This window comes from Erpetoichthys calabaricus, chromosome 5 (genome assembly GCF_900747795.2).
Source record: "Erpetoichthys calabaricus chromosome 5, fErpCal1.3, whole genome shotgun sequence".
In the NCBI taxonomy this organism is placed as follows: domain Eukaryota; kingdom Metazoa; phylum Chordata; class Cladistia; order Polypteriformes; family Polypteridae; genus Erpetoichthys; species Erpetoichthys calabaricus.
In genome coordinates, this window is record NC_041398.2 from 134634858 (window position 1) to 134660047 (window position 25190).

At 37.4% G+C, this 25190-nt stretch overlaps 1 protein-coding gene across 14 annotated transcripts in view; it reads left to right on the forward strand.

Annotated features, from left to right (window-relative positions):
• slc7a2 (solute carrier family 7 member 2) overlaps positions 1–25190 on the forward strand; it is a 277877-nt gene that overhangs the window by 244675 nt on the left and 8012 nt on the right. For 13 of the 14 annotated variants that reach the window (XM_028802059.2, XM_028802061.2, XM_028802062.2 and 10 more), the window contains 4 exons: positions 12094–12233; positions 17224–17326; positions 21331–21542; positions 24197–24363. In XM_028802059.2, the coding sequence (XP_028657892.1) occupies positions 12094–12233; positions 17224–17326; positions 21331–21542; positions 24197–24363 (622 nt within the window). Of the gene's footprint in view, positions 1–12093; positions 12234–12473; positions 12611–17223; positions 17327–21330; positions 21543–24196; positions 24364–25190 lie in introns of all 14 variants that reach the window. The other variant, XM_051928296.1, reaches the window with a different exon arrangement.

The window sequence follows — 25190 nt, forward strand, 5'->3', positions numbered from 1 at the left end:
GCCAAAAAAACCCGCCTTAGTGTGAGACATTGATATGAATTAGCTATCACTGCTTCTGTGGCGCAACCGTATCAGTCGCTGACTGGGAATCAGAAGGTCATGAGTTCGATCCTGCACAACTCCCATTTGAGAAGTGGTCTTATTTTCACTATTTTAGAATAAAAAGATACATTTGATTTCAGTCTGTAACAGCTGGTGTAATTTATGATATTTGTAAAGGTTAGCTTTATTTTTTTAAAATTCACTTTTCATTGTCTCAGTCGCGTTCAGGATCCATCCCTACCGCCCCCCACCTGACACTGCTGTTTTTACATAAAGACACGCTATAGTTCTGCAGTGTATCACGATACATACGACCGCGTGTTTTTTTCCCCCAGTATTGCCAGTCCCCACGTGTTGCCGTATGCTGTTTCTTTTGTACTCCAGGACATGCAGAGGAAAGCATAGTAAAGAGCAGTAACTTCAGTGCTATATGCAATCATCAGACACTCCCCATCTGATACTACTGTTTTCACATAAAGACGCGCTAAAGCCCTGCAGTGTACTTGTGACTGCATTGTCGTACCAAAGCTTGCGAACTGAAGTGTCTGCATGCACTTTTCGTGGCATTATACGTGTATTTTTTGAGCATGCCCATGTAGCTCAAAGACAGGAACATATGTTGATGTAAAAGTATAAAAAAACAAGTGCACTTTTATTCAAGACTATAACCGAAGAAAAAAGAAAGCAAGTTACAGCAGGCGGTTGATATGACAGCTTGCATGGTGGAATGCTAAGAACTGCTGATTTCCATTCTGTGCTATATAACTTAACGTTTGAATCTGATGATTGCATATAGCGCTGCCTTGTTTAGTGTGCGCAAGAACATGCAGGTGGCCAGTTGCTGAGTGCTACAACGCACATTTTAAAAAAAGAAAGAGGCAAATATATGTGACGTTTTGAAGAAATCATTTTATGACGCGAATAGTACCAATCAGAAAACATCGTCGAAGTAATGCAATATTATTTGAAAACGAACAGCGTCAGGTTGGGTGTGAAGTTATACTGGCGCTGTTTGAGTCAGATCAGAAGCTGAATAAGCTGAACAAGCTCATGTTCTGACTCTAAGTAAAAAAGCATGAATTAATCAACAGAAATAACCGCGATTGACATTTTAAAGTTAACGATTTACAGTGCATACCAATTTATAAATTCAATGTCCGTTTGAGGAAAAAAAAAACACTTTCTTCAAAGCTGGGAATTGAACTCGCGTCTCTGTGGCACAGTAAGGCAGTGGTGCTCCAAGTCAGCAAACCGTCCTTATAACTTATTTTTTTTCAAGATCCATAACACACAGACAGACAGAGCACTGCGTAATACAGAGACAGACAGGCAGAGATATACAAACAAACAGGGAAGGCACATGTACTGAAAGAAAAAGCACTGAATAAGCTCACCCGCTCTAACGTCCCCCCTCCCCCCGATCTGACTCTCTAAGTAACAGCGCAAGTACAGACACAAATCAAGTGCATGTGTGTACTGTATAATATTAACAAAAGAGCAGCTTACTACTGAAAACGGCAAATATAGGAGTGAGTGGGGATCGAACCAGTACTCTTGATCACACTTGGTGATATCGATCGCGGTTATTTCTGTTGATTAATTCATGCTTTTTTACTTAGAGTCAGAACATGAGCTTGTTCAGCTTATTCAGCTTCTGATCTGACTCAAACAGCGCCAGTATAACTTCACACCCAACCTGACGCTGTTCGTTTTCAAATAATATTGCATTACTTCGACGATGTTTTCTGATTGGTACTATTCGCGTCATAAAATGATTTCTTCAAAACGTCATATATATTTGCCTCTTTCTTTTTTTAAAATGTGCGTTGTAGCACTCAGCAACTGGCCACCTGCATGTTCTTGCGCACACTAAACAAGGCAGCGCTATATGCAATCATCAGATTCAAACGTTAAGTTATATAGCACAGAATGGAAATCAGCAGTTCTTAGCATTCCACCATGCAAGCTGTCATATCAACCGCCTGCTGTAACTTGCTTTCTTTTTTCTTCGGTTATAGTCTTGAATAAAAGTGCACTTGTTTTTTTATACTTTTACATCAACATATGTTCCTGTCTTTGAGCTACATGGGCATGCTCAAAAAATACACGTATAATGCCACGAAAAGTGCATGCAGACACTTCAGTTCGCAAGCATTGGTACGACAATGCAGTCACAAGTACACTGCAGGGCTTTAGCGCGTCTTTATGTGAAAACAGTAGTATCAGATGGGGAGTGTCTGATGATTGCATATAGCACTGAAGTTACTGCTCTTTACTATGCTTTCCTCTGCATGTCCTGGAGTACAAAAGAAACAGCATACGGCAACACGTGGGGACTGGCAATACTGGGGGAAAAAAACACGCGGTCGTATGTATCGTGATACACTGCAGAACTATAGCGCGTCTTTATGTAAAAACAGCAGTGTCAGGTGGGGGGCGGTAGGGATGGATCCTGAACGCGACTGAGACAATGAAAAGTGAATTTTAAAAAAATAAAGCTAACCTTTACAAATATCATAAATTACACCAGCTGTTACAGACTGAAATCAAATGTATCTTTTTATTCTAAAATAGTGAAAATAAGACCACTTCTCAAATGGGAGTTGTGCAGGATCGAACTCATGACCTTCTGATTCCCAGTCAGCGACTGATACGGTTGCGCCACAGAAGCAGTGATAGTTAAATCATGTCAATGTCTCACACTAAGGCGGGTTTTTGTGGCGGTGGCTTTTTTTTTGTACCTTTTGTGAAAGTGTTTCTTTGATATTTGGACTTCAGGCTTCATACATTATATAGTTTATGCCTACATTTTGTCAATTGCTACTAGAATATATAACACGTTTCTGTTTTAACAATGTGTTTACACAGATTACTGTAGAAATGCAACACATATGAAATGCGTGTGTTTCGAATAACAATCTTATTATTTCTACTCTAAAACTCCACTTCACTCCCAGGTAATCAATCAAGGCAAGAGCTGGGAAAAGCCTGTATACGTTCTAAGTCGTTGGGGGGATGGAATAGCCGGCTGCTGGCAGCTTGTCTTTATCAGTACATTTAGATGACAAAAGACGCTGGCGGAGAGGTGAGAAAGGTTTTAAGAAGCGATTTAAGGTGGGCCGGATATACGAGTTTTTTCGTAGGCTCTGGTAATTCTAGTGTTAATAGTTAGGTTCTAAGGAAAAATCCTTGAACGACTGAGTCCGCGAACCCTGAACCGCGACTTCGCGGGGGTCTACTGTATTCCATTTAATCCACATCATATAATCACTAGTCCTGCCACACCCACAGAGTCATTCCTACCCTAATTTTATTCTACACTTGTTGTAAGTCTGCCCAAACAGTGTCACCCACACATCATTTCTGATCTAACCTTCCAAGGTTAGGAGGTATAACTTGTTTAGAAATGGTAGTGAATCCAAGCACAATCATAAGACGTCAAGACAAGGAAAGACTCAGTAATAGTCAATCACAATAAACAACCACAACTATAAAAAAGAATAATATGAATAGCCTCATCAGTAGCTCTAACAGAATTGTATTATGGTAAAATAATAAGTATTAACCCTTGATTTAAATGCTGAGAGTGATGGAGCTTGTATCCATCCAACAATTATCCAACCTGCTATATCCTAACTACAGGGTCATGGGGGTCTGCTGGATCCAATCCCAGCCAACACAGGGCGCAAGGCAGGAAACAAACCCTGGGCAGGGCGCCAGCCCACCGCAGGGCACACACACACACACACACCCACACACACACATCAAGCACACACTAGGGGCAATTTAGAATCACCAATGCACCTAACCTACATGTCTTTGGACTGTGGGAGGAAACCGGAGCACCCAGAGGAAACCCATGCAGACACAAGGAGAACATGCAAACTCCACGCAGGGAGGACCTGGGAAGCGAACCCTTGGAGCTTGTATATTGGTAGGTATCATGCCACAGTGATATGAAGAGTAAAATTTAAAACAAGGAAGCTCACAGAAAACAGAATGATGTGCTAGAAACCCTTATCTGTCACACCCCTGGCTTGCAAAAAAATAACCTGTCATCACAGGTTTTCAAGTAGAGCCTGAAACGACTTGCTTCAGTTGCCCGATCATTCATAGTCAGGCAGGAATACTACTATAAACCTCTTCATTAAATTCTATCTTCTCTGCCACAGTTACACACACAATATTAGACATTATTAGAAATTCTACACTTAGTAAAACAATCTTCAACATGTTTTTTAAAAAGAGCTGGAAAACACAAATTTCAAAATGGAAATAAATGTTTGCTTCTCTTTAGGGCATCGATGATAAGCTGTATACACACTTTTGTTTTGTCAGTGTCTTGTCTAGTCTATTCATTTTATTCTCTAAACCTGGATATTCGAGTGCATCACAGAGCCCACTCACAAGTAAGGTCAAGCTCATTGTTACTTAGACAGTTTTAGAGTCACTTATTAACATAACCCCTTTGTTATGGATGCATAAGGAAACTAGAGTAGGTGGGGAACACCCAAACATAGACCCTTCAAGAATATTAAAATTTCACACAAGCAGAAATCAGACCATTGACGTTTTAGTTGTAAAGCGACAGGTTTGAGTTTTCCTCCAGTTTATCGTAATTAGTGCTTTTCAAAAATGACACTCCATAAATATAAATTAATACTATCACACAATTTAAGGCTGTAATTCAATAAAGGTGTTAACCTGTTTATTATAATGCATAATAATCTATAACTCAACTTACTATATTCAGTGGATGCCTTTATCTCTCTCTATCACTCACTTCTCTTAATATTAAAGCATTCCCCTGCCTCTTTCTAGTGAAGCAGTAGAAAACAAAATTCTAAGGTGAATACCTTGGCCCAATATTCATTAATTTCCCATAATTGTTAATAAGCACTGTTCTATCATATTATACTGACATATAGAAATACAAATAGAAACATAATAGAATAAAACAGAAAACAAGAAAGTTTTATAGCTCTAAAATTCACAGGATGGGGATTATATTGTTTCAAAAGATATTCTTGATCATCATTGTATGCAATGTGTTTTTCTTGAAGACTGGTTTCAAAGTCTGTGCTTTACGCATGAAAAATGCAATTTTATAATGTAAAACTCTTATGTTTAAGAGCTGTTTTAATTTTCCAATGTAATTGAACAAGAGTTAATTAATTGATGTATGACTATAGAAAAGATTGGGTGCTGTATTAATTTTTATTGTAATTGGTGATGGGAAAACAATAATATATATGTTCATATGTTTGGCTACATCTTTGTGAGTGACATTAATGCGTACAGAAAGATGTACTGTAATTTCAATTTATATTTTATTTGCAAAATGTTTTGTAACTTGCACAGAAAAGCATTTTGAAAGTGAATAAAATATTTATTTTGCATATGCCCTAATTAGAACTAAATATTTCTTAGTAATTTTAATAATGTCTTTCTGGTCGATACCATATAGTAAAAAAAAAAACAAATTTAAAACAGATGATTTATTCAACAGAAAAGATACAGCGAGACTGGGCTGATGTTTGCATCTGAATTTCTTTATTATTCATACATTTAATTCCAGCATGTTGCACCACTAACTGATAAACGTGTACACTTTTATTCACTCACAGCATTTGCAGCTGAAATCATTCCTTCTGTTACATTCCAATATTGTGTAAGTGTAACATTTCAAACTTGTTAGGATATACTGAACAACAATACATCTGTTTTATAAAATTCTTTATGAAATAGACCATTTAACTGAGACACAACTTGTAAGCTTCCAGTATACTTTTTTTTTTTTTTTTTAACTTTCGCAACCTTATTTTCATACTTGATGGAGGGCTAGCCATTGAAATTGTGATTGCCTCCCTGTCTAAATCTTAACTCAGTGGTTGGAGGACATATCAAAACCCACATCAGTCATCTCTGCTTGTGAAACATTCATCTTATTATCTACTTGGTAATAGCTAAGATGTTAAGGATAATAAAAAGAAAACTTTGGTTACCAGAAAAATCAAATAACAAAGTATCATATGTAGAGCAGAGACAGATTCATGAGAAAACAGACAATGAAAAGCATAGGCAGAATAGCTAAACATGGGAAAACCAAAAAACTGCTACTTAAAATCAACAATTTTGTTTAAACACTGGAACACACTAGATAGCTTTGTAGAAAATGGCATAGTGTTTGAATCTGCTTCTGAACTTACTGAAATGTAAAGCACTGAATTAGTTTCTTTTATTATTAAAAGGTGGATGAAAGAACAGCTTTGCTACTAAAATCAATAAGAAAGAAAACCTTCAAAATATCCTGCTTATTGCATGCCATGAGAGCACTTGTTCTCTGCATTATATCTAAATGTCAAGCAATTTTAAGACCAAAGCAAATTCATATGCTTACTGTTCTTAATAGGAACACTGAGTATAATAAAATAAATAGAGATGGTGATGAAATCTATCATTTTTTGTCCATTATGTTTTAGTTCATTAAAAGCAAATGAGTAGTTTTTCAGTGAAGCTGTTTTGAATATATTGGAAAATACACATTTGTATAACATTACATACATGACATGCATATATACACACACTCTCACACATATATGATATTATACAGTATATGTGTATGCTACAAAGTGCTTATACTCTATTAAAGTTCTTTTAAGGTTCTGTAATTTAGTGTTTCTCAACCTTTTGTGTCTCACAACCAACTTTTTTCCCATTTAAGTCTCTCTGCAACTCAGTATTTCCCTTTGAAGAGTAAAGTGTAATCATTAGAACAGGGAGGTGGGGAATTGTGCACTTTCAGTCCCCTTGGTTAATCAAGTAGAGCCGGGGAGGCCTTGGTGATCTTCAGAGCACAATGGGATTGAGTACAGTCATTGGAGGCTGGGTGGTCTCGTGGCCTGGAACCCCTGCAGATTTTATTTTTTTCTCTCCAGCCGTCTGGAGTTTTTTTTTGTTTTTTCTGTCCTCCCTGACCATCGGACCTTACTCTTACTCTATGTTAATTAATGTTGTCTTATTTTAATTCTTACTTTGTCTTTTATTTTTCTTTTCTTCATCATGTAAAGCACTTTGAGCTACATTATTTCTATGAAAATGTGCTATATAAATAAATGTTGTTGTTGTTGTTGGGGACGGCACGGTGGCGCAGTGGTAGCGCTGCTGCCTTGCAGTTAGGAGACCCGGGTTCGCTTCCTGGGTCCTCCTTGTGTGGAGTTTGCATGTTCTCCCCGTGTCTGCGTGGGTTTCCTCCCAAAGACATGCAGGTTAGGTGGATTGGCGATTCTAAATTGACCCTAGTGTGTGTTTGGTGTGTGGGTATGTTTGTGTGTGTCCTGCGGTGGGTTGGCACCCTGCCCGGGATTGGTTCCTGCCTTGTGCCCTGTGTTGGCTGGGATTGGCTCCAGCAGACCCCCGTGACCCTGTGTTCGGATTCAGCGGGTTGGAAAATGGATGGATGTTGTTGTTGGAGTGGCGACCCACTCGTGACCTACTGTAACCGTCTTACATTATAAACAATGTTAATCTCACAACCCACTGGCGGCAGCGTGGATTGCAACCCAGTAGTTCAGACACTGCTCTTTAACTTGGGTGTGTTCTGGTCTTCTGATAGGAATCATTTAAAGAAGTGTGATTAATTTTTGGTTGAGACTACCATGAGGCATCACATTTGTGTAACTTCAGGCAAACAACCATATAAAATTCATTACAACAGCTATTGTCATTCTTTAGTTTTTTTCCTCTTGGCCTTAAGCATATCACGCATATGTGATATATTAGGTTTTTTTTTTTATTTAACTACTTTAGTTAATAATAATTTATTTTCCACCAAATCGACTTAGACAGTTTTCTCAGCATTTTGAGCCAATCTACTGAGAAGAACTTTATTCCCTGTAAAGATAAAACAAATCAAATCATGGGACATGTTGGCACTACTACCCTACAATTTCTGGGTTTGATTTTTAGCCTGTTCACTGCTTGTGAGGAATTTATATGTTAGTTTCAGAGTTGTGTGGCTTTGCTTAGGGTCCTCTTGTTTCCTTGCACATCCCAATGGCATGATTTTTAGGATAATTTTTTAGGATAATTTTCAACTTTAAATTGCTTCCGTATGAGTAAAGGTTAGAACATTCTGCTGTCTATGGAAGATAGTTTCTGCTTTTCATTTGGTCCTGATGAAATAGCTTTTCATTTTTAAAAATATTGTAAAAGAGCATTAGAAAATAAATTGATGGATGTTCAGGTGAATCAATCAAAGTGACTTCATAGTTTCCTATGTGAAAGACCAGGGTTTCTTTTGAGCTGTTCTCAAATCCAGAATGGTAACAATCAGGCCACTTTAACAATCAAAGAAAGCTTACTAAGAACTATTAATGGGAAAAGATAGAGAATCAGCAATTAAAAAATACAGTTTAACATAATAAATACCCAGAGCCACTCCAGGCCTTTCTAATATACAGTAGTTCCTGTAATCTATGGGGTGGCATGTCCTTTTGCTCACATTGCCATATTATGCCCCAAGCACCAATCACTTCAGCCATCTCCAACTATTCTCTTTCACATGGCATCCATGTCTTACTCCTGCCTGTCAGGTACTTGTCCACTGCCCTACTAACTCCAGAATTCCCAAGGCTCAACCCAACATTAAAACCAGGACACTTTTCATTGTGCATTATTTGCAATTCAGAGGCAGACATATACTAGTTGCAGTAGAAACATTAGACTAGACTTTGTGGTTCCTGGTATCCTGCAGCTTCAGTCTTTGTAAGCTCTGGGGAGCCAAGAGCTAAAGTTAAACTAAATTCAAGGAACAGTATAGTGCTACTTGTACATTACAGGGACAATATGCCCTCTTGTGGCCATGAAGCATGCTGTCTCTCTATGTCAACCTCCTCTTCAAAGTTGTTAGGTGTTACGTCACTTCATTGTTTGCTGAAATCAGAAACAGTATGGCAAAGGCCTGTTTCCAAGCAACCAGACCAGAAGATAAGCAAAAGGATGGAGCTGTGAGTCAGTAACACCAGTGGCATAGCTAAGGATGGTCCACCCCGGGTGCCACATTTTTGAGGGCGGCATTATTGGCCAAAAGGCTCAGTACAATTCATGTGTAAGCTGCAGGGTTCAGAAAAATATTACTCATGAATGAAAAAAGTAAAATTCTCTGATTTGTATCCATAAATGCTTCAAAAATAATTTTCAGACTGTCCCTCTGTGTAATGGCATCAGACACAGCAGTTGAAATTTATGAGGCTATAACAAAAATAAACATAAACATTACACAGATAATAATTTATAGGAAGATAAACAACTAATTTACAATTTATAATTTTGTTTTGTTATCAATCCGAATGTGTTCGTGTTCACTGCTTGCTCTCACTTGTACACTACACTGGTTCTGGTTTTCACAGTGTAATTATATTAAACTAATAATTAGAACACAGCTTATCAGTGTGTCTATACTATATTCTTGTCTAGTTGATGCTTATAAATAATTATATGTGAAAAAGTATTACTGTTTCTCTAAATATGAATAAATCTATGCAAAATTTATCTTAAATTTTCTCTATACATCATTTTAATTTCTCTTTAAATAGGTTAACTTATTCAGATATGTTGGAGGGCAGCAAACTGAAGCAGTGCCCCGCCCTGAGCGACACGAGCCACTGAGTAACACTAACTGCTGCACCACTATGAGTCATTTGTTTGTATTTTTCGTTAGGCTTAAAGTAGCCATTGTAGTGTCGCCTTATCTCATTAGACCCTTAAAAAATAGTTCAGTTGACTATTACATTCATTAATGTATTTAAGTACTAGAATTACATTTTACCTTTTTGTAATACGAATTCTAAATCATCTAAAAAAGAAGGAAAATGAGATCCCTAGTGGCAAGTTCAACTCATTTATTTTGAGTCATTTTTGTTTAAAATACAATTAATACTGCAATTCAAACTAAAGTAAAAGAAGGACTTCAACAAAGATAAATCAATCTGATTTTGATCAGATGAAACTCACTGACACAAAAGAACTTTCTTTAATTAAGTGGCACATTATTCATTTTGTCCATTTCTGATGTTGTAATATCAGGGCAATACCTACCCTTAAAGTGAGTTGGTTTTAGTCTACCTGTAGGGAAGAAATACAAAGCCCTGTTGCAAATAATAAAGCAGATGTACAGTAGATACAAGATGTGTTTGCATTGTTAGTAAGCTACCATGTCAGTTATCAACAATTTTATCACATGCAATAACGGACACAGCTACTAGAAAGCTAGATGCACACACCTTCTAAGGCTAGTGTCCATTTTGCTTAAACTAACATAATATTTTAAATCTGCTTAATCCAATTCAGGGTTACAAAGGTGCTGGGCACTATTTAGCCAACATCAGAAACAAAACCTTCAATATTATTAGATGCAACTGAGAAGGCAAATTTAATGTTTTCTTGTGTAGACATGACTAAATAAAGAAACCTTGGACCTTGAAAAGGAACCAGCATTAATGGAGGTACCAGTCCATTACAGATTACACGTACACACAGTCCCAAAACTCACAATTACAAGAAGACAGTGTAGAATAAGCAGTTAACATAACACATATGTCCTTGGAATATAGGAGAAAAAACAGAGCACTTGGAGGGGGGAGAACTTACGTGTAAATTTCACAATGATAACAACTGGGCAGAAGATTTGAACCCAGGATGCTAAGTATTGTACTTGAAGCATTTAATGTGACTATTATAGGGTTTGAAACAGTGATTTCACCTTTAACTTAAATTTTAAAGGGAATCTTTTTTAAAGTTTTTTTGCATTTTTTTGTTTTGTTTCACATTATTGAGAATGTGTTAGTCGATTGCTAGGTTTAACTAAGAAGTAAATGCTACGGATGTTTTGGCAAATCAACAGAGATGATTAATGCTTTTTCTCAATTAAATATTACATTAAAACCCTCCAGTTATTTTCTTGTAATTATGTAAATGACTTTAGCTCAACACTCCTTACCTACCATTTCTTGATATTAATTCATTTCTGTAAATTTCATGATGAAGAAAGTTATTTAAATTACATAGGAAGTTAGTATATACCTGTGTCACCCACTCACTCACTAAATCACTATTTACTGTTTAGTTAAAAAGCTGACATTTGGCAGGATGATACGTCTAGGGCACTAGGTATTCACTAAGAAAGGACATTTTAATATAACAATATTTAGGGCTAAAAAAACCCACTAGAATAAAAACTAAATCCCCAAAACCTCAAAAAATGCCTTGACGTATTTCATTAAAATTTAATGATGTTATAGAAATAAGACAATTGGCCAACACATTTTTTGTCAGTATTAATATTATGCTAATTTGTATATTTTGCGCTATTCAAAGTGTGTTTTATGCAAATGAAGGATGCAGCAGAAGTGACCAATGGGCCACACAAATAGCACCATCAACCAATAGGGTGGATGGATGACTGAAGACGGAACAGTGTCCTGGAACGGAAAAAAGAGACATGATCAAGTTTGGAAATAGAAAAAGAGTTTGTTGAAGCTCAAAGAAAATGCACAGTTCAGTGGTTAACAAGGGCTGTTTTTTGCTGTTGACTACCGGCACTCTTAGACATATACCGCTGTCATCTTGGTAATCCGTTCCACTGTGTCACCCTACTGATGTAAAATATTGAGCGCTACAATGCATGAACATTAATAAGCCATTTAGATTAATTTATAATATTATATTCCTATCTTGCTTTCATAAAAAACTTAACAATGGACATAATATATAAAGAAGTGATGTTAGCCATTTATACAAGCTTGCAATGAAAATAAAAAAGTGATCTTTGTTAGCAGAATAATATCCAACTTATTCTTTCAGAGCTATTCATAATTATTCAAGCATATTACTTGCCATTACTTTCAAAATGCTATTCTAGACCAAAGGATGTAGCCAAGCAATAAGAAATGATGCTTCTGTTTCCTCTTTATTCTCACCTTGTACAGTGTGATGTTAGTTTGCTGTACCTCTAACCTCTGCCACATTTGCATGTCTCTGCTCTCCACCCAGTCTGCTCGGTTCCATTTTCCCAATGCCTCGTGTTATCTATGCTATGGCAGAGGATGGGGTGCTTTTCAAAGTCTTAGCCAGAGTCAATCCTAAAACGAAGACCCCAGTTATCGCTACATTGACCTCCGGTGTGGTAGCAGGTGAGAGTTTCTTAGGAAATGTTAATATGAGCAAAAGGCTGTAACCAACTTTTTATAGGTTCAAATGTAAAGTGAACAAGAGGATTTTCTTCCTTCGACTATGTCTATGCAGAATTAAAGCAAAGAAATGGATAACATCTGTGAAGCCTCCTCTATTCACTTTTATATTTGGTTAAGTGTACAGGGTATTAAAAGTGTGTTGAACGTATGTACATTTGAAATATGAATTTTCTATTTTAGCTTGTTGGGTGCCATGTTCCCCTTGCCCCGAATTCTCTTTGCTATGGCTCGAGATGGCTTATTGTTCAAATTTCTTTCCAAAGTGAGTAAGCGTCAGTCACCGGTGGCTGCCACAATGGCAGCAGGTACCATCGCTGGTAAGCCCTTGAGGATCTGTATGTGAGTTTGTGTATGTTCAATCAATGCTGTATAATGGATGGCAGTGGGAACATCAGCTACTACTGGTTTGCATGTTAAACGGGGATGCTTTAATCAGCGGGTATTGCTTATCTGTGCTAGGTGTGCTCAGTTGTTCCAGCAAAGCAATGGAGTGTTGCTGTTAAGGATTACAAATTTTACTAAACAAACCTTCACTCTGTTAGCTTCGCTTATGTAATTTGCAAATCAAATTAGTAATGATGATTTATTGCCAAGAGATTTAGAACCCAATATGAACCACGCCATAAGTAGTGTATACATTTACATTTGTGTTGTCAACTACTATAGCAAATAACAGTCTAAATTCTGTTTCTTGTCTGTATTTAAAACACCATGGCCATTTCTTAAGAGTAATCCATAAAATGTTATGTGCCAATTATTTCATTGCCATTCCTGGATGTTTATAAGAGTATTCTGGAGAAGATAGAGGGTTATCTCCTTTGTAGTGACAACTACAGAAATGCTTTCAGAACACCAAAGACACACTCTTGTCAGCCACAATTAGTCATACTGAGACATTGCCCTAATAATTCATATTAACCAGGTCCAGAAACCTTAAGGACATCAATTTGTCCTTGATTATCATAACATTTCTCATTGTGATTGGTAGAGCTATTGATTCCTGAAGCTGACATTTTAAATCCTAAATAAAGCAGGGCCTTCTATAGCCTTTGTCCATTCTGCATAAACCTCTTTTTTGCCCGTCTTAGGCCCCCCAGGGCAGAAGTCATGCAGTTGGCCGAGTCTTTTGTAATACTGAAGAAAAATAAATACCGTATATACTCATGGATAAGTTCTCCCGTGCATAAGTCGGGACTTGATTTTACTGTATTATTTCTGATATTTTATAAAGTCGGCCATATAAGTTGAATGTGGAAAACTCACGCTATTGGTCCAAGAGATTATGATATGCTAATGCCCACCTGAGAGAGAACCATGGAGCACACTGCCTTTTTTTTTCTATGTGGGTGCGGCAAAGCGCTGTATCAGCGTGTGCTCCTAACATCTCTCTCTCTCTCTCTCTCTCTCTCTCTCTCTCTCTCTCTCTCTCTCTATCGTGCCTATGTGACCACACGGTAATACCCAAACTATTCCGAAGCAACGTTTGCACTGATTTGTGTTTTTTGTATCTCACACCCTCATACACCTTTATCGTAAGAGCATCCCTTATCTACAATGGAGCGTTCTATCAGGAGAAAATATGAAGCTGGTTTTAAATTAAACGTCATTGAAGTAATGAAAGAAATTGGTAACTGCGCTGCTGCAAACTGATGCGAGATCGGAAGAGGCAAGAAGATGTAAAAAAAAAAAAAATTAAAGTGTCGCATTTTTGAACAGGCGTATGAGTCAGGGTCTGATTTTATGATCGATTTTTTGGGTTTCAAGACCTGACTTATACTTGAGTATATACGGTAATAAAAAATAATTTCTAAGTGTGATTATATTGCAGCTATACAAATAATGCAGTTATAGGCTCTTTTTGCAATTCCAAAACAATTCCAAGCAATTTAATCCAGATAATATAGCAGTAGATCACATTGTTAAAAAAAATGGGTCTTATGCATAAGCTTTAAACTTTTACTGTTGCAGAACTCTTTATACAACAGTACAAAAAATGTACACAGCAGATGAGCGCTTCATTTGAAGGCTGATACAGTATGTTTCTAATGAAGTAATATAAATGGATTATTATCAACAACACCATCACAGGTGGTGTTGAATTAAAATGGTAAGAAAAGTAACACTGCTGGTTAATAAACTGAAATGCATAATTCTACAGATAATGATAACACTGTGACTACCATTAATATCATTATTATTAATGTAGAGATAATATACAGATATTGTCTATTGTAGCCCTTTCTACTATAACAAATACAGCTAGCAATTCACTGTTTTCCACCTTCAGTAGTGAAAGTTCCATCTCTCTTTTCTGATTGCTTTTATTGCCATCTATTTCCACACACCGATTTGCCCTCTAATTATAATGACATACAGGCATGCTTACAGTATTCTTGTTATACATGGCAATTTACAAATTTAATATTCTTCAGATGCCAAAGACACACAGTCAATCACAGTCGCACCTACTGGAGTAATGTTCAACATATGAAAATTCAAAATACAGTGTAAATATTTGGTGTACAGTACTGTGCAAAAGTTTTAGACAGGTGTGAAAAAATGCTGTAAACAAAGAATGCTTTCAAAAATGGAAGTGTTAATCATTTATTTTCATCAATCAGCAAAATGCAGTGAATGAACAAAAGAGAAATCTAAATCAAATCAATATTTGGTGTGACCACCCTTTGCCTTCTAAACAGCATCAATTCTTCTAGGTACAGTTGCACACAGTTTTTGAAGGAACTCGGCTGGTAGGTTGTTCCAAACATCTTGGAGAACTAACCACAGATCTTCTGTGGATGTAGGCTTCCTCACATCCTTCTGTCTCTTCATGTAATCCCAGACACACTTGATGATGTTTAGATCAGGGCTCTCTGGGGACCATACCATCACTTCCAGGACTTCTTGTTCTTCTTTATGTTGAAGATAGTTCTTAATGACTTTGGCTGTATGTTTGGGGTCGTTGTCCTGCTGCAGAATAAATTTGGGGCCAATCATACGCCTCCCTGATGGTACTGCATGATGGATAAGTATCTGCCTGTATTACTCAGCATTGAGAACACCATTAATCCTGACCAAATCTCCAACTCCATTTGCAGAAATGTAGCCCCAAACGTGCAAGGAACCTCCACCATGCTTCACTGTTGCCTGCAGACACTCATTATTGTACCGTTCTCCATCCCTTCAATGAACAAACTGCCTTCTGCTACAGCCAAATATTTCAGATTTTGACTCGTCAGTCCAGAGCACCTGCTGCCATTTTTCTGCACCCCAGTTCCTATGTTTTCATGCATACTTGAGTCGCTTGGCCTTGTTTCCACGTCGGTGGCTGCAACTCTTCCATGAAGACCACTTCTGCCAGACTTCTGCGGACAGTAGATGGGTGTACCTGGGTCCCACTGGTTTCTGCCAGTTCTGAGCTGATGGCACTGCTGGACATCTTCTGATTTCGAAGGGTAATAAGCTTGATGTGTCTTTCATCTGCTGCACTAAGTTTCCTTGGCTGACCACTGCGTCTACGATCCTCAGCGTTGCCCGTTTTTTTGTGCTTCTTCAAAAGAGCTTGAACAGCACATCTTGAAACCCCAGTCTGCTTTGAAATCTTTGTCTGGGAGAGACATTTCTGATGCAGTATAACTACCTTGTGTCTTGTTGCTGTGCTCAATCTCGCCATGACATGAAACTGTCTTCCACAACCTCACCTTGGTAGCAGAGTTTGGCTGTTCCTCACCCAGTTTTAAGCCTCCTACAGAGCTGTTTCTGTTTCAGTTAATGACTGTGTTTCAACCTACGTGTGACATTGATGATCATTAGCACCTGTTTGGTATAATTGGTTGATCATACACCTGACTAGAATCCTACAAAATCCCTGACTTTGTGCAAGTGTACCTATAAGAATTGATGCTGGTTTGAAGGCAAAAGGTAGAAACACCAAATATTGATTTGATTTAAATTATTCTTTTGTTTGCTCACTTTGCATTTTGTAAATTGATAACAATAAACAATCATTATTTATATTTCTGAAAGCATTTTTTGTTTACAGCATTTTTTCACACCTGCCTAAAACTTTTGCACAGTACTGTATACCGTAACGCACAATAGAAAATGCAGCATACTGTATGCTGTATAGCATATGTATGAGGTCAGAGTGGAGGGTAAAGAAGATGTTGTTTATTATATGCATCTCTCTAATGTTGAATGGGTTTGCAAAACTGTTTTTGTAGAAGAATTATTCTTAAACAAACAGAATGGTTGCACAGACAGCTCACTTTTTTACCCAGTCACACAATGCTTTTGCCTTAGCTGCTCCAGGTTCCATAGGCAGCTTAGTCTATCACAAACTATCAATAATTTTATCTGTAAAAAGTCATCAAAATCATTTTGATTAATCCTCAAGTAAATGTAAATAACATTGTATTATTGTACTTTGTATGCCATTGTCTGGTTTAAAACCATACAAATGGGAATCAATCATGTTAGCTGCAGAGCCATATATAAAATAGCCACTTAAGAAAATGGGAGAATATTACAGCATTTACTATGATAAACTTCAATTAAAATTCGTTTGGAATTGATAAATTATAGCTTGTGCACTATAAACATAAAACTTCTATGAAACATTTTTAGCCTTTTTAATAAGAGGCTTTGCTTGTTACAAATGGCACCCAACATGTTAAGGTTTATAATTTTTGTTTTCTTATCAACACAAAATTTCATGGCTCTGTGTCCAAAGCAAAATGTTGAAACAGTTTAATTGCTTAATTAATTATGTAATAAACAATATAGTCTAATTTTGAAGCATTGTCTTTTTATTCTATGTGGCACTTTCCTATTTTCTTGTAATGCATGCATGTTGGTTTAATTGTTGCACGCAAAGTTGTTGACAATGTGATGATGCAACTGATGTCTCTTTATGAATTATACCTGGCAGCTGTCATGGCGTTCCTCTTTGACCTGAAGGCCCTTGTTGATATGATGTCCATTGGGACCCTCCTTGCCTATTCACTAGTTGCTGTCTGTGTACTTATTCTCAGGTAAGACAAAGAAAACACATTTAAAATCGAAATAATTTATTGAAAAAGGTATTGTACGTACATATTTAATTTATTCTCTTATCCTGTATGTAGTAAGTTTTCTATTGCTGAGCAAAATTGCAAAAAAAAAAGAATTTTAAGGCTCAGGTAGACAAACAATTCCTTGCCATAATTTGCTTTTTCAAAACATGTATCCATTTTTTCATTGATCCCACTGATTTAGGACTAGGGTCAAGGGCAGCTGGAACCTTTGCTCACAAAGTTGAGTAACATCATTAAGTAAATAAATAAGAAACAAGACAGTAGCTACTACAGCTTAACCAGTGAGCCAATAGCTATCCTATTTAACTTTATTCTGCTTGTATGTCCTGTCTCAGATGCACCTGTCTTTCTACACTTGTGTCCTCTAGTGTCCTTTTTTGATTTTTATTCTGGTTATGTTCTTTTTGTTGTGGTGGGATTGATCATTACGTCTTACCTGAATATACAGTATTGTTACCTAGCCCTTTAAATTTCATTTGCTGACATTTGCCTCTAAAAATTATTAATTAGTAGAATACCTATTCAACCATGACAAAAGAAATAAATGCTAACTCCTTATTTTAAGAAGAAGCACTTAGTTAGTTACATAATACTTCTGATACACCCAATTAATTGAAGACACCAAAACTGATGCCCATTTTTGTATGAAATTTTCCGGGTGAAGCTGGGCAACACAGCTAGTTATATGATAGCACTTACATGGAGAAATTCTGTATAATATCAATTTTTTCATAATAGCATTGTAAGGATTTTGCCTGTAAAAACATCACCAGTGTCTAGTAAGAAAAAGAGAAACTAGAAGATGAATTTGAGGATTAAACCAAGACTTTTTCAGTGGACAGACAAAATGCCAGGGCACAAGAGAAAGACACAAAAACTGTTTGTCAAAAGTCAAAAAACAGAAAGCTACGTCAAAAAACGAAGCAAAAAGTTTAAAAACCATAAGGAAAATCTAAATTTAAGAAACCACTGCAAAATTAAATTGTTTTTTAGAGAGTAATCCCAAAATGTAGATTTTGTGGCAATCATAATATGTAATGGTATGTCACATGCCAGTCAATAGTGCTTATGCAATTCAGTGAAACGACAAAACCCACAACCCAAACAAAACAAAAATGATGGCAGTGGTGTCAGTACAAAAATAATAATCATACGGAAATACGAAAGCAACATGTACCAAACTTTATTGTGCCCAAAAGTCACATTCCTTACAGACAATTTATCAGTGGACAAAAAAAAATAATAAAAATTACATCTGCTGAAGAAAAACACAGGTAAGAGCATCAGATAGCAGTCTTTTAATATCCCAGTCCATACCCTCTACCAAAAACCTGTAACAATGTCTGACTGCTTTGAAATGAATGCTAACTTTCACTTGATAGAGATGTAAGTCCTAGTATCAAAATTTTGCAAAGGGGAAATAATGTTTTTTTTCTCTAGTCATTATAATCGCCACCTAAGATCTCTAATTATGGAATGTGTCAATGACTGAAGAGATGCAAATATAACAGTATAATATGCGATTAAATGCCAGAGGCATGTCTATCACACTTTTCAACCCAGATCATTTTCATATAATTTTAATTTTGTAGTATTCAAAATTTTTAAGATTGTCTCTGCCATAATTTGTTCCTCAGAAATCATGTGGAGATTCCCAAGATCTTTATCTGGGGATTCAGCAGCAAATGTTTTCAAACTTTTAAGCACCATTAAAGTCAAGTGTTGTAACACTAGAACATAGTTTCTTAAACTTTATAGTTGGTTGCCATGGTTATAACTTACCATTGTATTCAGGGTGAAAGGAACGCATACAGTTTGCAAAGTGTCTTATGATGAGTTGCTGTGGCCAGTCTAAACAATCAACATTACTCTGCTATGATTGTGATTGTAGGTGGTGATTTTCTAGTGCCCTCCTATATCTGATAGTCATTTAAGAAACACAACTGTAGAACATGTAGAAGGGGAACAATCTGTAAACGCTTTTGAAAAAGACTGTTAAGATCTTTAACTTTGCATTCTGTATAAGGACATTTTTAATATAAACTCACTCAGTTTTTCCATTCTTTACTTTTAGACCTTTCCTAAATTTGTGAAGGATTAGAAAAAAAATTTAGAATACATACAGTAATCCCTCCTCCATCGCGGGGGTTGCGTTCCAGAGCCACCCGCGAAATAAGAAAATCCGCGAAGTAGAAACCATATGTTTATATGGTTATTTTTATATTGTCATGCTTGGGTCACAGATTTGCGCAGAAACACAGGAGGTTGTAGAGAGACAGGAACGTTATTCAAACACTGCAAACAAACATTTGTCTCTTTTTCAAAAGTTTAAACTGTGCTCCATGACAAGACAGAGATGACAGTTCTGTCTCACAATTAAAAGAATGCAAACATATCTTCCTCTTCAAAGGAGTGCGCATCAGGAGCAGAGACTGTCATAAAGACAGAGGAAAGCAAACAAATCAATAGGGCTGTTTGGCTTTTAAGTATGCGAAGCACCGCCGGTACAAAGCTGTTGAAGGCGGCAGCTCACACCCCCTCCGTCAGGAGCAGGGAGAGAGAGAGAGAGAGAGACAGAGAAAAACAAACAAAAATCAATACGTGCCCTTCGAGCTTTTAAGTATGCGAAGCACCGTGCAGCATGTCACTTCAGGAAGCAGCTGCACAGAAGATAGCAACGTGAAGATAATCTTTCAGCATTTTTAGGCGAGCGTCCGTATCGTCTAGGTGTGCGAACAGCCCCCCTGCTCACACCCCCTACGTCAGGATCAGAGAAAGTCAGCGCAAGAGAGAGAGAAAAGTACGTTGGGTAGCTTCTCAGCCATCTGCCAATAGCGTCCCTTGTATGAAATCAACTGGGCAAACCAACTGAGGAAGCATGTACCAGAAATTAAAAGACCCATTGTCCTCAGAAATCCGCGAACAAGCAAAAAATCCGCGATATATATTTAAATATGCTTACATATAAAATCCGCGATAGAGTGAAGCCGCGAAAGAGAAGCACGATATAGCGAGGGATCACTGTAATACCTTGGTTAACAAATCCTCTGAGAATGAAGTTACTTCATAGCAAAGTTGACAAAAAACATGCTTTAGTGCTGTGGTAGTCATTGCACAAACTACATACACAGAATAGTTATCTGATTTCGATACCATGCTTACTGTAGAACCCAAATTTATTATATGTTAATGCTTAGTAAATTCACTGGTACTGAAGTTATTTTAATATTTATAAAAAGTAAAAATATGATTTGCTTAGAATATCACCAAAATGCAAACCTGTATCTTTAGAAGCTAAACTTAAGATTACAAAGAGGGTAGAAGTTGGAGAAAACAAGCTCTATATAGTAGAAAGGAGCCCAGTGCAAGTATGAAAAAAGGGGGCACTGGTAGACAGCCCTTACATGTAGGCACTCACAAGGTACTTGTCTGCTGCTAAATTCCATTGGTTATATTCAGTGGCCACAAGTGAGTCTTCCTTAAGGATCATGGCATGGACCAACGCATGGTGTTTAGGGACAGTAAGACAGATAATGTTGCCTCTGACCCCAGGTGAGTGGCATGAGATGGATCCAGTGGTGTGATCTAGGAATTGCTGAAGGCAGGTGATAGCACATGTAGCTGAATGGAAAGCGCTGTACAAGATCAGGGAGGAGGCATACTACTGGTGGGCAGCCAAGGAAATAGGTGGATGGATGGTTGGATGAATTCTATATGTTGATTCAGTAATCACAAGAAAATGTGTCCCTCTTCATTAAAATAATTTTACTTTTCATGCAAGGTGCAAAACTGCACCACAATTACCAATATTCTTATTTATGTGGATAATAACTGTTACGTTCAAAGATCATTTTTACTGTATGTTTCCATCTTACAATGAACATCAGCTTGAGTTTAACATTCTTGAAGGACTCAAATAAAATATTGTTATCTTTTAATATTGCAATATATATATTTTTTAGATATCAGCCAGACATAAATTATGAGAAAGCCAAAATGAGTGAAGAGAAGGAACATCTTACATCAGATGAAGCGGAATCTGAAACAATTGAGTCAGAGTCTCAAGTTCCAATGCTTAAAGATGAAGGATTAAATCTGCAGATGATACTCAACCCTTCCATGCTGCCAACAGAACAATCATCAACAGTTGTCAACATTTCAGTGTGCCTCATAGGTAGGTTAGGTTGCATAGTTATCCTAGTTTTTAAGTTATGCTAAACTTCTCTATTTCAATTTATTGACTGTCACTAGAATTACATTTATACATACATATGTACAGTATACAGTTGTGTTCATAAGTTTACTTACCCTGGCAGAATTTCTTAGATGTGTACCGCATTTTAAAGAAAAGATGACTGATCAGGCAAAACTAATTTCATTTACTTTTAATGGAATCTCAGTTAAACTATAAGGCCTCAGCAGAATCATTAAACAAAACATGAGATGGTCCCTGTTCAAAAGTTTGCATACCCTTAATTCTTACTACTGTTTATTGTCCCCATTAGCATCAATGATGGCACCCAGTCTATTGTGATAGTTGTGTATGATGCCCTCAATTTTCTCAGGTGGTAGAGCTGCTCATTCTTCTTGGCGAAAAGCATCCAGGTCCCGTAAATTCCTGGGTTACCTTGCATGAACTCCATGTTTGAGATCCTCCCAAAGTGGCTCAATGGAACTGAGGTCAGAAACTTTGGTGGCCACTCAAGCACCTTCACTTTTTTTCTGCTGTAGCCACCGAAGGGTCAAACTGGCCTTGTGCTTTGGATCACTGTCATGTTGGAAGACCCAAGTGTGTCCCATGTGCAGCTTCCCCCAATATTTCCCGGTAACATGCTGCATTCATCTTGCCATCAATTCTCACCAAGTTACCTGTGCCGCTGTAGCTCATACACCCCCAGAATATCAGAGATCCACCTCTGTGCTTCATAATAGGGATAGTGTACTTTTCACTATCGGCCTTGTTGCATCCTCTCCAAACATAGTGTTTATTGTTCTAATGTTCAATTTTGGTCTCATCTCTCCAAAGGACTTTGTTACAAAAGTTTTGAGGCGTGTCTAGGTTTGGCATATTGTAAGTGGGCTGTTTTTTGGCATTGGCACAGTAATTTTTTTTTTCTTGGTACTCGACCATGCAGCACATCTTTATTCAAGTACTTCCTTCTTGCACATCTTAAAACAGCAACACCACAGCCACCCTTAATTAAAAAAATATTTTTGAAATATCTATTGTGGCAAGCGGCTGGGGGTGGCACCCAGCCGGGATGCCTGGCAGGACCGGAGGAGGGCTTACGCCTCCTCCATACCACGAGGGGGCAACCGCCCTGGTGGCTTTGGAGACCACGGGATCTGAGCTTGGAAGTTCAACCCTATAGGGGCCCGTGGTCACTGCCAGGGGGTGCCCCAATGCCTGGAGAGCCCTGGTCCTCACACTTCCACCACACCCTGAAGTGCTGGGGGGAAGACAACCAGGGATACCCGAAATGCTTCCGGGTGCACAGCCGGTACTTCCGCCACACTGGGGGGTACTGGTGAAAGATTATCGGGAGGCACCTGGAGCACATCCGGGTGATTATAAAAGGGGCCGCCTCCCTCCGTTCAGTGGCTGGAGTCGGGAGGACAAGAGACGAAGTCTTGGAGGAGAGGAGTGGAGGCTGACCAGAGAAAGAGAGGCATTGTGAGGCCTGGACTTTGGGGGAGTTTTGGGGGTTGTGAGCACTAGTGTAAATATTAGTAATGTATAATAAACGTGTGGTGGGTGATTATACAATATCTGCCTGTCTGTGTCCGCACCATACTCCACACTATTTAAAAGCATGATTCTGACAATCATAACAGTTTCTGAAAATATAATTTTGTTTTATTAAATCATTTTCTTCTTAAGATTTTTAAAGTGTTATAAAATTCCACAATTCTTCTCTGCACAGCCAGAGCCATAATGCTGAACATTCCTGAATGGATATGGTTACTCAAAATGTATAGCTCACAAAAGGTTTGAGTGTTTATGAAAAGAAAACTACATTTTTTATTATAATCACAAATACTTTAGTGATAGTTTGAAATCATGAATTATTCTAGCTGTACTATTTAAATTGTATCCATACATTAATTAATTGCAAATCTGCTTAATCCTGTTCCAAGTAATAGTACCAGAGCATAAATTATATTTAACTTTAAATATAAAAAAGATTTTCTAGAAGTACAGTGGTTTTCATTTTGCATTCCAAAATTATGTAGAATAGAATAATATGCAATTCTAAAGTGATCTGTTGTACACGTGTGTACATGTATGTGTGCCCCAAAGCACCCTCCAGTGAAGAGCCTCCCCATTCAGTGCCTCCTCCTTTATGCCTGTCCAGACAATCTTTGACTTCTAGTGATCCTAAAATTTGATAAGTGGGTTCAGTATGTTAATATGTGTTTTTCAACATTTTTGGTGTTGCAACCCTCTTTTTCCCATATAATTGTCTCTGTGACCCACTAGGGAGCAAGATCATCATAACTTGGTGAATCGATTTGGGGGATCCAGTGTGGTTGTCAAGTCACTGCCAATAAAAACAATAGACCCATTGATTAAAAAACACCTTATTAATGGATTGATAGGTTCAGTAAATGCATGCATTTTCTAAAGTTTGTTTAGGTTAAAGTATTTTTACTTTCTAGAAAGTTTTAAGATATTCTCCTTGTCACAATTTGATTTACTGCATAATATGCTTGGGAACAATCTGTGATTGGTTTAGACACTTGCCATACTCTTTGATCATGTGATGTCTCTAAGCTGGACCCCATAATTTTTTAACTCATTTTCATCTAATGTTTTGTCTCAAACAGTCGTAGTGATCTGTGTAGCAAGCACTGTCACCACCTATAAAGGAAATGCTGTTCTTGCCATGGAGCCCTGGATGATGGGTCTGCTCGCTGTGTGTGTCGTGATGTTTGCTGTGTGCTTGCTTATTGTCTGGAGGCAACCACAGTCAGACCAAAAAGTTTCATTCATGGTAAGTCATATGAAGATGTTTTGCTCCAAATACAGGTGTTAAAGTTAGTACAAATAGCTTACACTGTTTATCACTACAAGTAAAGCTTTTTTATAGTGAAAATACTGCAATATGTGAAAAATGGGCTTAAAACATCACACAAAATGTATTGTAAGATAATAGATTCTCCTTAATAAATAAAAGAAATTAACTGATTATCTCAAATACTAAGATTTGCCTTGGGTGTGACGAGGATGGAATTAGGAACAAGTACATTAGAGGTTCAGCTCAAGTTGGAGAGTTGGGAGACAAAGTCATAGAGGCGAGATTGTGTTGGTTTGGACATGTTGGGTATATTGGGAGAAGTATGTTAAGGATAGAGCTGCCAGGCAAGAGGAAAAGAGGAAGGCCTAAGAGGAGGTTTATGGATGTGGTGAGAGAGGACATGCAGGTGGTGGTTGTCACACAGCAAGATGTAGAGGACAGGAAGATATGGAAAAAGATGATCCGCAGTGGCAACCCCTAACAGGAGCTGGCGAAAGAAGAACAAGAAGAACTCATATATACATTTTTAATGGGCAGCTGTGAGAGACTTTCCATTTCTCCATGTGTTGTTAGAAATGTTGGAGAATGTTATTTAGACTAGACTTAAAATGTTACTTAAAGTAATTTAGATACATAATGCTCATTACTTGCCAAGAAAGTAACCAAATATGTTACTTATTATAAAAGGTAATGTGTTACAATATGTTTGTATAAAAAAAACTGCACATTTCACTGGCCAGCATTTGTTATTAAAGACTAAGCTCATATATAAACCTTTATGAAGCTGACCAGAAAATCGGCCA